Source organism: Bombina bombina, chromosome 4 (genome assembly GCF_027579735.1).
Source record: "Bombina bombina isolate aBomBom1 chromosome 4, aBomBom1.pri, whole genome shotgun sequence".
NCBI lineage: Eukaryota > Metazoa > Chordata > Amphibia > Anura > Bombinatoridae > Bombina > Bombina bombina.
In genome coordinates this window covers 255,420,707-255,437,931 of record NC_069502.1, presented here as the reverse complement: position 1 = coordinate 255,437,931, position 17,225 = coordinate 255,420,707, and the positions used below count along the sequence as shown (strand labels likewise).

The 17,225-nt window shown below is 40.9% G+C and overlaps 1 protein-coding gene across 1 annotated transcript in view; it reads left to right on the top strand.

Moving 5' to 3' along the window:
* The window catches only part of SNED1 (sushi, nidogen and EGF like domains 1), a 482,978-nt gene that overhangs the window by 381,195 nt on the left and 84,558 nt on the right, over positions 1-17,225 (top strand). The window contains exons 21-25 of the mRNA XM_053709904.1: positions 3,280-3,396; positions 10,437-10,553; positions 10,705-10,821; positions 11,688-11,864; positions 11,974-12,087. Of these exons, the coding sequence (XP_053565879.1) occupies positions 3,280-3,396; positions 10,437-10,553; positions 10,705-10,821; positions 11,688-11,864; positions 11,974-12,087 (642 nt within the window). The remainder of the gene's footprint in view (positions 1-3,279; positions 3,397-10,436; positions 10,554-10,704; positions 10,822-11,687; positions 11,865-11,973; positions 12,088-17,225) is intronic.

Genomic DNA, 17,225 nt, shown 5'->3' with positions numbered 1-17,225 from the left:
GCTTCGTCGGAGGCTATTTTTGGGAGAAAGGTACTTCAGGCAGTGGTTCCTTCTGTTTAATGTTCCTGCCTTGTCCCTCCCTTCATCCGTGTACTTTAGCTTTGGTATTGGTATTCCATAAGTAATGGATGACCCGTGGACTGACTACACTTAACAGGAGAAAACATAATTTATGCTTACCTGATAAATTCCTTTCTCCTGTAGTGTAGTCAGTCCACGGCCCGCCCTGTTTTTACGGAAGGTCTAAATTTTAATTAAACTCCAGTCACCACTGTACCCTATGGTTCCTCCTTTCTCGTCTGCTTTGGTCGAATGACTGAGTATGATATGTGAGGGGAGGAACTATATAGCAGCTCTGCTGGGTAATTCTCTTGCAGTTTCCTGTTAGGAAGAGATATATTCCATAAGTAATGGATGACCCGTGGACTGACTACACTACAGGAGAAAGGAATTTATCAGGTAAGCATAAATTATGTTTTACTTCTATTATCAAATTTGCTTTGTTCCCTTGATATTCTGTGTTAAAGAGATACCTAGGTAGGCATCTGTAGTGCTGCTATGTAGTGCTCTTGCAAACATTCTTGCAAAACTGCTGTCATAAAGTGCTCCAGAAATGGGTCAACTCTTGAGCATATGTCCCCTGATTTTCAACAAAAGATACAAAGAGAATGAATAAAATGTGATAATAGTTGTTTAAAATCACGTAATCTATCTGAATCATGAACTAAATTGTGTTTCATATCCCTTTAATAAAGTGTGGAAATGCCAGGGATGACAGTGTAGGGAATGTTTATGGATTTGCCTTTATATATATGATGGCAGGGTTTCCAAGATGGCTGTCACAGTTTGGTTGTACAAAAACCTGCCACAAAATGTGATATAATATAAGAATTCCATCACTCTGGGAAAGTTGCATGTCACCTCAGGGCCACTGCCAGTAGGCCCCAGTCAATCATGAAAACAGGCAAGCAGGTGGCAGCAAAAGGTATTTGTTCCAATGTTAAATAAACAAAAGAACAGGCGACGTTTCAGGAGACAATCCCTTACTCATGTACAAAATGTGTACAGGAAAGCTAAGCAAGTGCATATCTTATAGTGCACACCGATCACAGAAACACAGCTTCTTTTGCCCCTCTCGTGGCACTGTTGAAATGGGAGGCCCCAATGAAGCCTTTGCCCTGGTGCCCAGTTAAGTTTAGTTATACCCCCCCATAGATATATTACAAATTTGAGTCAATACCGTTGTACACTGCTCTCCCTTTAAGTCACATTTTTAACAATGTCTCCCATATTCTTAGCAGCTAATATATAATTAAATCACCCTATTTTAGTTCAGACATCTGAGTATCTAGTACTGAACACTAAAAAGAATATGCAAGCCCCGCTATTAATAAGTAAATAATTGTATGCTTATTGTAGCAAAATGCATAATTATATAATGTGCCTAACAGCAAAAGAAAAATCTAACACCTATCGCTCATGCGCTAACCAGACAGGAGTTATTCATATTTCACATTCCAATGTTGTTCACATACAGAATAATGTATTTTTTATTGTAAACACATATATATATATATCTGGGGAAAAACTCACATCTGACAAAGGGGAGGGGCGAAACGGCAGTCGATAACCTTTGAAGTGGGGATGCTAGTCCCTAATCCTCAAAATTAGAGGCCTATGCTTTTGTCTGGCGGTCGTCTTGTGGACAAGGGATCAGAGGTCGTAAGTTTTAAATCTCACCATTCTCCGCTGATGACGCTGTTACTATATGCTGAAGGGGTAGAGCCGACCTTAATACTATGCTAAATATTGTGCTGCATTAACCTACTAATGACTTTGACACCTGGGGGCAGAATTATCATTGTGTGAGCGGACATGATCCAATATTGCGGATCATGTCCGCTGCACATCGATAAATGCCTACAGCATAAGCTCTCGGCATTTATCATTGCAATACCGCCCCCTGCAGATTTGCAGGGTGTCAATCAACCCGATGGTATTCGATCGGGTTGATTTCCGTAGATGTCTGTCCGCCACCTCAGAGCAGGCGGACAAGTTATGGTGAGCCTGTGTTTCCATACAGAGCTTGATAAATATGCCCCCTGGTGTGCTTAGAAATTAACACGGTTGTTGGATCAAAAACAAAGCTTAATAGAGGTTTTTTCATGCACATTAAGCAAAACCTCACTAATGACTGTTATATCTAGAGCTGTTAGTTAACACAACTACTGCTGGACTGATAAGACAGTCCCTCAGTGACTGCTGCAATACATTTAAGAATATTTAGTGACTGCTGCAATACTTATAAAACAACAATATGTTTGTGTGTTATCATTTTCTTATGTAGAATTGCTTGAATAATTTACACCTTAAACTACTTGGTATGTGATATGGAATAATAAGTAGAGATTTAAAAAGGTAGGGGTTATAATCCTATAAAAATAGTTAAAGGGACAAAATACTCATATGTTAAATAACTTGAAAATGATGCAGTATAACTGTAAAAAGCTGACAAGAAAATATCACCTGAGAATCTCTATGTAAAAAAGAAAGATATTTTACCCCACAACTTTCTCAGCTCACCAGAGTAAGTGCTGTGTATAAAGTTATAATTCAGCTACTGTCCAGCTGCAGGTAAAAAAAATAATAAAAAAATGAAGAAATGAACTGCGGCCAATCAGCATCAACAGTGCTCTTTTACTGTGATCTCATGAGATTTCACTTAACTCTCATGAGATTTCAAAGTAGGAAATAGGGAAATAAGATGAGTGTGCATGAGGCTCACTCCCTTGCCTGTCCCGGGAAAGACATACTAATTTGCTGCTTAAAGTCCTTCACAATAGGATGTGAATACTTAGGACATTTTGAGGTAAAATATCTTTCTTTTTTACATAGAGATGTTCAGGTGATATTTTCTAGTCAGCTTTTTACAGCTATGCTGCATCACTTTCAAGTGTTTCAACATTTGGGTATCATGGCCCTTTAAGGAAGATTTTCCCAAGCCATCTAAAGCTCTGGCATGTAAGTGTTAAGTAGTTTAACAAGTAATCTGTATAAAATATTATGGGTAAAATTATTTTGTAGTTTCTAAACGTTACAGTTTTTAAAGAGAAAAAAACAACAAAGTACAAATGAATGTATACCAGGGTCCTACTAAGAATAATTCTACTAGTTTTCTTGAAACATTGCAATGCACGTGTCCACAATATGTTTTTTTAGTACACTTTTACTAGGGAGATTTCTGACACTTAGCATTTTGTTTGTTGCCTTTCTCTTCAGCAATGCCTTCACCCTGTGACTCAGACCCATGTCTAAATGGTGGACGATGTGAAGCCCAGGAGGACACATATTCTTGTGCATGTCCCCGTGGCTTTAGTGGGAAACTTTGTGAGAAAGGTGAGAGCGTAATGTATGATTTACATTTACCTGGAATACTGGTATATCACATTGTTTTATTAGGGTTTCTGTTAGTAACCTCTCTGTATAAAGTAATATTTAGAGAGTAGTAAAGTAGGAGAAGGTCTGTATTCTGGATAAGAACTATGAAGTAGAGCTTCTTGATCCTAGTAATAAGTTTTGCTTTCCAGAATGCTTAAGCCAAGTAGTTATGTCTATGGAGTCAGAATGGCATGCAATTTAAAGGGACATAAAAAACAAAAAAAATCTTTCTTGATTCAGATACAGCATACAATTTTAAAAAGGTTTCCTATTTACTTGTATTGTCTTATCTGCTTTGTTCTTTTGGCATTTTTTATTGAAAAGGATACCTAGGTAGGTTCAGGAGCTGAGAGCTAGCTGATGATTGGTGGCTGCACATATATGCCTCTTGTCATTGGTTAACCAATGTATTCAGCTAGCTGCCAGTAGTCCATTGCTGCATCTTCAATAAAGAATACCAAGAGAATGAAGCAAAATTAATAATAGAAGTAAACTAAAACGTTGCTTAAAATGGTATGCTCTGTCTGAATCATGAAAGACAACTGTTGGGTTTCAAGTCCCTTTAATAACTAGCTATGGGCTGCCATTGGTTCATTATTTTTGTTAATCCTCCAGTCAATTTGTGCCATAACTCAGTTATATCACTGTACGCTACCAGTTATATACAGGAACTTGTGTTAAAGAGTCATCATTTATAATGAGGCCAGAGCTAGCTACATAGACATGCAATATCCTGTCAAGGACACCACAGTATTGGGCACCTTTCTGGTACAATCAAGGTGAGTGGTCATGGAACAAGAGAGTAGCAGGCTAGAAAGGTCAGTGTGGTGAACTATTATTGTATTCAATAAGCTAATAAGAAACATATTTTCTTCTTGTGAACAAAAAAATAGTTATTTTTATCATGACAGCACATGACTCACCGATGATACAAGACTAATGGGTTAATGTGAAGCCACTGCTTAGAGACAAGCAGAAACAATATTTGTATTGTAAGCCGCCTTCTCCCAGCCACTTGTGTATCCTAAAGTTTGTAGAGGTGTTTTCTTGGAAAGAGTTGCCTCTGTAATATTGTTTCCTATGGATTATCATACTTTAAAAACATTAGATATTTGACCTTTCTCAATTTAGTGCCTCTATTTACAATGGTCTCATACGCCTAGATTTAGAGTTTTGTCGGTAAAGACCCGCGGTGCTAACGCTGCTTTTTTTCCCAGCGCTCCCTTAAGACAACGCTGGTATTTAGAGTTGTCTGAATGGCTGCGTTAGCCTCAGAAAAGGGAGCGTAATTTAGCTCCACTTCAACCCTCAATACCAGCGTTGCCTACGGTAGCGGTAAGGTGGAAAAACGTGCTTGGGCACAATATCCCTATAGGAAACAATGGGGCTGAGCTGGCTGAAAAAAACCTAACACCTGCAAAAAAGCAGCGTCCAGCTCAAAACGCAGCCCCATTGTTTCCTATGGGGAAACACTCTCTAAGTCTACACCTAACATGAACCCCGAGTCTAAACACCCCTAACCTTACACTTATTAACCTCTAATCTGCCGCCCCCGCTATCGCTGACACCTGCATTTTATTATTAACCCCTTATCTGCCGCTCCGGACACCGCCGCAACCTACATTATCCCTATGAACCCCTAATCTGCTGTCCCTAACATCGCCGACACCTATATTATATTTATTACCCCATAATCTGCCCCCCCCCCACATCGCCGCTGTTCCAATCAGCCAATAGAATGCAAGCTCAATATGATTGGCTGTAATTTAGAATAGGGTAGGGCATTTTATTATTTTGGGGGGCTTTTTTATTTTATTAGGGGGCTTAGATTAGGTGTAATTAGTTTAAACTTCTTGTAATATTTTTTTATTTTCTGTAATTTAGTGTTTGTTTGTTTTTGTACTATAGTTTAGTTTATTTAATTAAATTTAATTGTAGGTAATTGTAGTTAATTTATTTAATTAATTTAATGATAGTGTAGTGTTAGGTTTAATTGTAACTTAGGTTAGGATTTATTTCACAGGTAATTTTGTAATTATTTTAACTAGGTAGCTATTAAATAGTTATTAACTATTTAATAGCTATTGTACCTAGTTAAAATAAATACAAAGTTGCCTGTAAAATAAATATAAATCCTAAAATAGATACAATGTAATTATTAGTTATATTGTAGCTATATTAGGGTTTATTTTCTAGGTAAGTATTTAGTTTTAAATAGGATTAATTTATTTAATTATAGGAATATTATTTCGTTTTATTTAAATTATATTTATGTTAGGGGGGTGTTAGGGTTAGATTTAGGTTTAGGGGTTAATAACTTTATTATAGTAGCGGCCATGTCCGGTCGGCAGATTAGGGGTTAATAATTGTAGTTAGGTAGCGGCGACGTTGGGGGGGGGCAGATTAGGGGTTAATAAATATAATGTAGGTGTCGGCGATGTTAGGGGCAGCAGATTAGGGGTTCATAGCTATAATGTAGGTGGCGGCGGTGTCCGGTCGGCAGATTAGGGGTTCAAAATTTTTATTAGATAGTTTGCGATGTGGGGGGGCCTCGGTTTAGGGGTACATAGGTAGTTTATGGGTGTTAGTGTACTTTATAGCACAGTAGTTAAGAGCTTTATGTTCCGGCGTTAGCCCATAAAGCTCTTAACTACTGACTTTTTTTGGCGGTAGGAGTCTTGTCGGTAGAGGCTCTACCGCTCACTTCTTCCAAGACTCCAAATACCAGCGTTAGGCAAATCCCATTGAAAAGATAGGATACGCATAAGGGGATCTGCGGTAGCCTGGAGTCGCGGAAAGAAAGTGAGCGGTAGACCCTTTCCTGCCTGACTCTAAATACCAGCGGGCGGTAAAAAGCAGCTTTAGGACCCCTTAACGCAGCTTTTGAATGCTGACGCCAAACTCTAAATCTAGGCCTTAGTGTCTAGAAACCCTGAGCACAGCTAACCTTTGCTCCTGGACTGCAACAGTCATGCTAGGTACAGAGTTATATTACATTAAAGGGACAGTCAAGTCCAAAAAACTTTCATGATTAAAATAGGGCATGAAATTTTAAACAACTTTCCAATTTACTTTTATTACCAATTTTGCTTTGTTCTCTTGGTATTCTTAGTTGAAAGCTAAATCTAGGAGGTTCATATGCTAATTCCTTAGACCTTGAAGGCCGCCTCTAATCTAAATGCATTTTGACAGTTTTCACCACTAGAGGGCATTAGTACATGTGTTTCATTCAAATAACATTGAGCTCATGCATGTGAATTTACCGTGGAGTGAGCACTGATTGGCTAAAATGCAAGTCTGTCAAAAGAACTTAAATAAGGGGGCAGTCTGCAGAGGACTAGATACAAGGTAATTACAGAGGTAAAATGTGTATTATTATAACTGTTGGTTATGCAAAACTGGGGAATGGGTAATTAAAGGGACAATCAACACCAGAATTTTTGTTGTTTAAAAAGAAAGATAATCCCTTTATTACCCATTCCTCAGTTTTGCATAACCAACACTGTTATAGAAATACACTTTTTACCTCTGGGATTACCTTGTATCTAAGCCTTTGCAGACTGCCCCCTTATTTCAGTTCTTTTGACAGACATGCATTTTAGCCAATCAGTGCTGGCTCCAGGGTAACTTCACGTGCATGAGCTCAGTGTTATCTATATGAAACACATGAACTAATGCCCTCTAGTGGTCAAAATGCTTTCAGATTAGAGGCAGTCTTCAATGTCTAAGAAATTAGCATATGAACCTCCTAGAATTAGCTTTCAACTAAGAATACGAAGAGAACAAAGCAAAATTGGTGATTAAAGTAAATTGGAAAGTTGTTTAAAATTACATTCCCTATTTAAATCATGAAAGTTTTTTTTTGGACTTGACTGTCCCTTTAAGGGATTATCTATCTTTTAAAACAACAAGAATTCTGGTGTTGACTGTCCCTTTAGTTTCCACAGTGTGTTGGGACCAACCTATCAGGAAATCTATGGAGATTCCCTCTCTGGTAAAGAGAATGCTTCATTTTAACTAAGGTCATCACATGCATACTCATTGTTAGCATTTACTATTACTTAGCTTATTGAATACAAAAATAGTTCATCTTTATTCTAACACCCTACAATTTTTCTACACATATGAGCCCCAATCCACATACTAAGTGGCGTTTCTGTCTTCTACATAGGCATTTATATATTTACTTTACTGCAATAGGAAAAACAAAGAAACGGAGATCACTTGGCACTGGTTAACAATGATAAAACTAAGACAGACAAATGATAAAAAAACTGACATTGTAATCTAAGTTGTTATAAACCACATCAAGGTCCCAGTCCATGTAAAACTTGTAAATCTAGAGGAGCCGTCCACAACTCTAACCAATCCATACATTTCTCATCAAAAGATTTAAGGCCAAACATTTATCTGTTGCATTAGACAGTTATGTAAAACTCAGTGAACATCAAAACTTTTGAGGCCTTTCTATCAAGCTCCGAATGGAGCTTGAAGGGTCGTGTTTCTGGTGAGTCTTCAGACTCGCCAGAAACAGCAGTTATGAAGCAGCGGTCTAAAGACCGCTGCTCCATAACCCTGTCCGCCTGCTCTGATGAGGCAGACAGGAATCGCTGGAATTCAACCCAATCGAGTACGATCGGGTTGATTGACACCCCCCTGCTGGCGGCCCATTGGCCGCGAGTCTGCAGGGGGCGGCGTATTGCTCTCTGCATTCAGCGAGGTCTTGCGGCCCTGATCCTCAGTGTTGGATCAGGTCCGCAAGACCTTTAATAAATTGGCCTCTATATATCTTGTAAAGGGGATATTTGCACCCAGGCTGACAAAAACAAAAAGAAATTGACATTTTAACACAGAAACAACAAATAAACAAATATGAGAAGATAATGAAAATAGAAGCGTGATACACGTTACTAGAATCAGAAAAAATGACTAGTTTAAGGTAAGGAGCAATGCAAATGTGAAGCATACATGGCATGGTATTAAAAGGTGTCTGCTCCGCCTATTAATTTCTATTGTAGGGAGTTATGGGTGGAAAAGTAGGGGCAAGCAGGGACGGGAGGTGCACTATCACTTGTGTGCTCCCATAACCATGTCTAACTTCTGTTTCCTAGTGGTATAAAAAGTAGCAGATAGCAGGTTATTTAATGCTGAATGGATCTTGAATTTATCATTTGTAGAGCAATGTTTTCTGTTGGAATTGGGAAAGTTTATTTCTCTGCATATACCAAAGTTTTCCACTGACAAACAGTCTGTTCCTGATTTATTGATGTCATCCAGATAGTTTTTCTACAGCACTCAGATCAAACCTACCTCCTCTAATTTCATCATTAGAATTGAATATTTTTTTTTTGCTATCACTCATTTTTAGCACTCTTGCTTGAACTTTTCATTTAGGTGTCATGATCTTAGGCTTTTTAACTTTTTGTCATCTCGTTCTACTTGTATTATTTTATTTAACCATGGAAAGGGACAAAGCAAACCCTGATTTAGATCATCCACTAAGTGCAGAGCCAAATATAAATGTCCAACCTGCTCTTAATGCTTGTTTAGTTTCCCAGATGATACTCCGGGCAACTTTTGTGATTATTGGGGAGATCACATGCATTGATACCACTCCTAAGCCAGCTGCTATTTGTAGGAACACCACCCTATGGAAGATGCACAAGTTTACACCCCCCTCAGATAAGCTACTATTGGTAGGAACCATTGCCTAATGCCTCAGAGACACACCCTGTGGAGGTCAGATTATCACCCCTGCTTATGATACATTCTGTTGTTATTTCCACTTTACAAAGTTTGGTTGACCTCCCTGATATGCTCTGTTATTTTGTCCCAATCTGGATGTACTGATGTTTTATACTGTCTGCATTGTAATATGTGTAACCTCAAACCACAATCCCACAATTTAAATTTGCCAGCATTGAGAAAAATCATGCAAAAATCTTTAGGGAGCATTTTATTGCAATGTATGTGCCTCTCTTTCACATCCATGACCCTGCATAATGAGAAACACAGTTCTCAAGCTAAATTATGCCTTTCTAAATTTGTTTCAGGGACCATACAGTATTGAAAAGATGCCTTAGATAATCTCGCTTTTGCTTATCGAGCTCCTTGTCTTCTACTGGTCTTCCACAAATGTAGAGCACTTACTGTCTTTCTTCCATTACCTTGTAGCACTAGATGACCACACTGAACTTTCTAGCCTGCTACTCTCTCGTTCCACCACCACTCACCTGTTCTACTCTGTATTCATTGGATTGTACCAGAAAGGTGCCCAATATTGTGGTGTCCTTGACAGGATATTGCATGTCTATCTAGCTAGCTTTGGCCTCATAAATGATGACTCTTTAACACAAGTCCCTGTATATAACTGGTGGTGTACAGTGACATAACTGAGTTATGGCACAAATTCAGAAGTATATATAGGGGCCCATTTATCAAGCTCCGGATGGAGCTTGAGGGCCCGTGTTTCTGGCGAGCCTGCAGGCTCGCCAGAAACACCAGTTATGAAGCAGCGGTCTAAAGACTGCTGCTCCATAACCTGTCCGATTGGCCGCAAATCTGCAGGAGGTGGCGTTGCACCAGCAGTTCACAAGAGCTGCTGGTGCAATGCTGAATACAGAGGGCGTATTGCTCTCCGCATTCAGCGAGGTCTGTCGGACCTGATCCGCACTGTCAGATCAGGTCCGACAGACCTTTGTTAAATAGGCCCCATAGAATCATCTCATTTTGTTTTTACTACATCTGTTTCACCTTATTTTGGTTGCTTCTTGAAATGTTGCTACTGTAATATAAAAATAGTGAAAAGTTCATCCCTATTTTAAATACAAATAGTATTCAGTTTAATTAGATAAAATGCAGGAGCGGTTTGGCCTTAGACTAGACAAGCCTGAGCTCTTTGATGGCAGTATACTGTTTGGCTTAGACTTGCCCCTCCTCATTTATTTCCTTTCCATGTTTCTTCTACACTTCTTGCTTGATATATCTTTCTCTCTCAGTAAAGCCGGCTCTGTGCAGTCTGTATCCTTGTCGGAATGGAGGAACTTGCAAAGAATCCTGGGATGAATACCACTGTGTTTGTCCATATCCATTCACTGGGAAACACTGTGAGACAGGTGAGAAGGAAAGACATACGATAAAAACAAAGAAAATAGAATAGAAAGGTGGGAGGAACTGAAGACTCCCAGAGAAGGAACACATTTAGTATATTAGCTCAAACTTGTAAAGAAATCCTTACCCAACCATTATTTTTATCCCTCAATCCAGGCATGAGAGGGCCTTGCTCATCAGGTCCATGTCACAATGGAGGCACATGTTTTCATTACCTTGGGAAATACAAGTGTGACTGTCCGCCTCATTATTCTGGTCGTCATTGTGAAAAGGGTAAGTCTAGGACAAGTTATATGTATTTAGATCAAAACGGCGCTCAGCTTATGAGTTTGCTATGGCCTCTGCTGAAAGTCAGATATAAACTGCAGTGATGCAAGTCCATTAAAAGAAAGTTTGGGTAGTACGGTAAGTAACCTACTTGACAGTATTTGGTCAGTGTAATTGTTTTGTATGCCAAGTTTTACTAAACATTATGGAAAATACCTGAAGTGGCTTCAGATATTGACTGGTGTTTTTAGGTAAGATTTAAACTAAAAATATTTTTAGATTATAATACATCTTGTTTTTTTTAATTGTGCTACAAAAAATTATTTTGAATACAGAGATCTAAAAGATTTCAACAGTGAATGAGTGTGTGTATGGGATAGTATGCAGTTCCAGGACAAATGCTGTAATATAGCTCAGTGGTACAACCAAAAATAAAGGTAAAGGATTTAGTAGATAAAAGGCACCTGATGGTCTGAGACTGGGCAGTCAGTCCTGTTATAGATTAAACAGATACTTGTAATGTATTCATGCACACTTGCATTTCATTCAGCATTAATGACTTCCAAAAAAGGCTTAGGGTGTTAGTGGTTCCTTGTAAACCATGTGTGCGCACTTATTAGTTCATTTAAAAATAGGAAATGTATTTTGCTTCTGCGGATAATAAACAAGTCTAATCTGCCTCTTATATGTTTTGCGTAAGGGATCCATGCTTTAACAAAAAGGTTAGGAAGTAGAGTTCTATTTTTGAGGAAAAAATATGTTACATACTGTGCAATAAGAGCACTGTGCTGATCCTGTGCATAAGGTGACGTGTTTGGTTACGTAGTTGAAATTAATAACACCTTTATTTTATTTATCAATTTGTTATTAAGCACTGCTGGACTGTGGAGCCCCAGAACAAGTGAAATATGCTTGGATGGTTGTAACTTCCACTTGGCCAGGCGGACGAGCAGACTATCATTGTAATGAGGGCTATGTTCTCAGCACCCCAAATAACAGCCGTGTATGCAGTGAGGATGGCATGTGGAGTGAACCACCAGAGTGTGAGGGTAAGATCATGAAGATTAATACATGGACTTGGCAATATTGGATGGGGTTATTTAACATCTACGTAAAATCTAAAAAAATAACTCTTATTGCTGATTTTGGTGACTCTAGAAATTGACGAATGTGCATCCCAGCCTTGCCGGAATGGAGCTGCCTGCAAGGACCGTGTATCACATTTCCTGTGTGACTGTCCGCAGGGATACAGTGGCCAAAATTGTGAACTAGGTAAGATTCTGGAAAATCAGGGATGTGAAACTATTAAAGTTAAGAAAGTAGTAATGCTGGTTTATGCTGTCTAATGGCATTGTTTGTAGAACTATATAGCTAACCAGTATAGATATCTGAATCTGTACAGCTGAATGTGTATGGTCTGGTGTATTTGTACAATAACTAGCTTTTGTTTTGATGGTAAATAACTGCCGGTCTGGGTGATGCTGTGTAACTGCTAATGAGGTGATACAGTATACCTGCTTTGGCTAATAAGTTAATGGAGTATACCTGCATAGCTTATGTGCAGTTTCTAATAATATGCACAGGCTAATAAGGTGTGGATTTCAACTTGAGTAGGCCAATGAGGTGAGGTTCTATACCCGCAAAGGCTAATACCTGAACAGGCTAATGAAGGGTACCTGTATACATGCACAGGCTGATGATATGTAGCTATATACCTGCACAGGCTAATGAGGCTTCTGAGGATAATAAAGTAAGACTGTATACCTGCACAGGCTAATGAAGTGAGGCTGTATACCTGCACAGGCTAATGAAGTAAGAATGTATACCTGCACAGGCTAATGAAGTGAGACTGTGTACCTGCATAGGCAAATGAAGTGAGACTGTGTACCTGCACAGGCATATGAAGTGAGACTGTGTACCTGGCTGCACAGGCAAATGAAGTGAGACTGTGTACCTGCACAGGCAAATGAAGTGAGACTGTGTACCTGCACAGGCTAATGAAGTAAGAATGTATACCTGCACAGGCTAATGAAGTGAGACTGTGTACCTGCACAGGCTAATAAAGTAAGAATGTATACCTGCACAGGCTAATGAAGTGAGACTGTGTACCTGCACAGGCAAATGAAGTGAGACTGTGTACCTGCACAGGCTAATGAAGTAAGAATGTATACCTGCACAGGCTAATGAAGTGAGGCTGTATACCTGCACAGGTTAATGAAGTAAGACTGTGTACCTGCACAGGCTAATGAAGTGTAGCTGTACCTGCACAGGCAAATGAAGTGAGACTGTGTACCTGCACAGGCTAATGAGGCTTCTGAGGATAATGAAGTAAGACTGTATACCTGCACAGGCTAATGAAGTAAGAATGTATACCTGCACAGGCTAATGAAGTGAGACTGTGTACCTGCACAGGCAAATGAAGTGAGACTGTGTACCTGCACAGGCAAATGAAGTGAGACTGTGTACCTGGCTGCACAGGCAAATGAAGTGAGACTGTGTACCTGCACAGGCAAATGAAGTGAGACTTTGTACCTGCACAGGCTAATGAAGTAAGAATGTATACCTGCACAGGCTAATGAAGTGAGACTGTGTACCTGCACAGGCAAATGAAGTGAGACTGTGTACCTGCACAGGCTAATGAAGTAAGAATGTATACCTGCACAGGCTAATGAAGTAAGACTGTATACCTGCACAGGTTAATGAAGTAAGACTGTGTACCTGCACAGGCTAATGAAGTGTAGCTGTACCTGCACAGGCAAATGAAGTGAGACTGTGTACCTGCACAGGCTAATGAAGTCTAGCTGTATACCTGCACAGGCTAATGAAGTGAGGCTGTATACCTGCACAGGCTAATGGAGTGTAGATGTACCTGCACAGGCAAATGAAGTGAGACGGTGTACCTGCACAGGCTAATGAAGTGTAGCTGTACCTGTACAGGCAAATGAAGTGAGACTGTGTACCTGCACAGGCTAATGAAGTGTAGCTGTATACCTGCACAGGCTAATGAAGTGAGACTGTATACCTGCACAGGCTAAAGAAGTCTAGCTGTATACCTGCACAGGCTAATGAAGTGTAGCTGTACCTGCACAGGCTAATGAAGTAAGACTGTATACCTGCACAGGCAAATGAAGTGAGACTGTATACCTGCACAGGCAAATTAAGTGAGACTGTGTACCTGCACAGGCAAATGAAGTAAGACTGTATACCTGCACAGGCTAATGAAGTAAGACTGTATACCTGCACAGGCTAATGAAGTAAGACTGTATACCTGCACAGGCAAATGAAGATAAACTGTGTACCTGCACAGGCTAATGAAGTGTAGCTGTACCTGCACAGGCTAATGAAGTGTGGCTGTATACCTGCACAGGCTAATGAAGTGTAGTTGTATACCTGCACAGGCTAAGGAAGTCTAGCTGTATACCTGCACAGGCTAATGAAGTGAGGCTGTATACCTGCTCAGGCTAATGAAGTGTAGCTATATACCTGCACAAGCTAATGAAGTCTAGTGGTATATCTGCACAGGCTAATTAAGTGAAGTGTAGCTGTACCTGCTCAGGCTAATGAAGTCTAGGTGTATACCTGCACAGGCGAATGAAGTCTAGCTGTATACCTGCACAGGCTAATGAAGTCTAGCTGTATACCTGCACAGAATAATGAAGTCTAGCTGTATACCTGCACAGGCTAATGAAGTCTAGCTGTATACCTGCACAGGATTATGAAGTGGGTTTGTATACCTGCACAGGCTAATGAAGTGTAGCTGTACATGCACAGGCTAATGAGGCGAGGTTGTATGCTTGCACAGGCTAATGAAGTGAGGCTGTATACCTGCTTAGGATAATGAAGCAAGGCTGTAGACCTGCACAGGCTAGCAAGGTGAGGCTGTATACAGCACAGGCTAACAAGGTGAGGCTGTATACCTTCACAGGCTAACAAGGTGGGGCCGTAAACCAGCAAAATCTAACAAGGTGAGGCTGTAAACCTACACAGGTGAAGGGGGTCATGCTTTTTACTTGCACAGCCTAATGAGGTGAGCTATACCTGCACAGGAGGTGAGATTGTAATTTTCTCAGTCTAACAAAGTGAGGCTGTATACCAGCAAAGGCTAACGAGGTGAGGCTGTATACCTGTACAGGCTAAAAAGGTGAGGCTGTATACCCACACAGGCTAACAAGGTGAGGCTGTATACCCGCACAGACTAACAAGGTGAGGCTGTATACCTGCACAGGCTAACAAGGTGAGGCTGTATACCCACACAGGCTAACAAGGTGAGGCTGTATACCAGCACAGGCTAACAAGGTGAGGCTGTATACAGCACAGGCTAACAAGGTGAGGTTGTATACCTGCACAGGCTAATAAGGTGATGCTGTATACAGCACAGACCAATGAGGTGATGCAGTATACCTGAACAGGCTAACAAGGTGAGGCTGTATACAGCACCGGCTAACAAGGTGATGTTGTGGAAATACATTATATCACTAATATTAATATCTTACACCTGCCTTTCGATGCTGTATACTTGCACAGGCTAACAAGGTGAGGCTGTATACAGCACAGGCTAACAAGGTGAGGCTGTATACAGCACAGACCAATGAGGTGATGCAGTATACCTAAACAGGCTAACAAGGTGAGGCTGTATACAGCACCGGCTAACAAGGTGATGTTGTGTACAGCACAGGCTAACAATGTGAGGCTGTATAGCTGCACAGGCTAATAAGGTGAGGCTCTATACAGCACAGGCTAGCAAGGTGAGGCTGTATACAGCACAGTCTAACAAGGTGAGGCTGTATACCTGCACAGGCTAACAAGGTGAGGCTGTATACCTGCACAGGCTAATAAGGTGAGGCTGTATACAGCACAGGCTAATGAGGTGAGGCTGTATACCTGCACAGGCTAATAAGGTGATGCCTTATACAGCACAGGCTAACAAGGTGAGGCTGTATACAGCACAGGCTAACAAGGTGAGGCTGTATACCTGCACAGGCTAAAAAGGTGAGGCTGTATACCTGCACAGGCTAATAAGGTGGGGCTGTATACAGCAAATGCTAACAAAGTGAGGCTGAATACAGCACAAGCTAGCAAGGTGAGACTGTATACCTGCACAGGCTAATGAAGTGAGGTTGTATGCCTGCTCAGGCTAATGAAGTCTAGCTGTATACCTGCACAGGCTAATGAAGTGAGGTTGTATGCCTGCTCAGGCTAATGAAGTCTAGCTGTATACCTGCACAGGCTAATGAAGTGTAGCTGTATACCTGCTCAGGCTAATGAAGTAAAGCTGTATACCTGCACAGGATTATGAAGTCTAGCGTTATACATGCACAGGCTAATGATGCAAGGCTGTATGCCTGCACAGGCTAATGAAGTGAGGCTGTATACCTGCTTAGGATAATGAAGCAAGGCTGTAGACCTGCTAAGGCTACGAGGTGAGGCTGTATACCTGTACAGGCTAACAAGGTGAGGCTGTATACCTTCACAGGCTAACGAGGTGGGGCCGTAAACCAGCAAAGGCTAACAAGGTGAGGCTGTAAACCTATACAGGTAAAGGGGATGATGCTTTGTACTTGCACAGGCTAATGAGGTGAGCTATACCTGCACAGGAGGTGAGACTGTAATCTTCTCAGGCTAACAAAGTGAGGCTGTATACCCGCACAGGCTAATGAGGTGAGGCTGCATACCTGCACAGGCTAACAAGGTGAGGCTGTATACCTGCACAGGCTAACAAGGTGAGGCTGTATACCTGCACAGGCTAACAAGGTGAGGCTGTATACCTGCACAGGCTAACAAGGTGAGGCTGTATACCTGCACAGGCTAATAAGGTGAGGCTGTATACCTGCACAGGCTAACAAGGTGAGGCTGAATACCTGCACAGGCTAATAAGGTGAGGCTGTATACAGCACAGGCTAGCAAGGTGAGGCTGTATACAGCACAGGCTAACAAGGTGAGGCTGTATACAGCACAGGCTAACAAGGTGAGGCTATATACCTGCACAGGCTAATGAGGTGATGCTGTATACAGCACAGGCTAGCAAAGTGAGGCTGTATACAGCACAGGCTAACAAGGTGAGGCTGTATACAGCACAGGCTAACATGGTGAGGCTGTATACAGCACAGGCTAACATGGTGAGGCTGTATACAGCACAGGCTAACAAGGTGATTCTGTATACCTGCACAGGCTAATGAGGTGATGCTGTATACAGAACAGGCCAATGAGGTGATGCAGTATACCTGAACAGGCTAACAAGGTGATGCTGTATACCTGCACAGGCTAATAAGGTGGGCTGTATACAGCACAGGCTAACAAGGTGATGCTGTATACAGCTCAGGCTAACAAGGGGAGGCTGTATACAGCACATGCTAATGAGGTGAGGCTGTATACAGCACAGGCTAACAAGGTGAGGCTGTATACAGCACAGG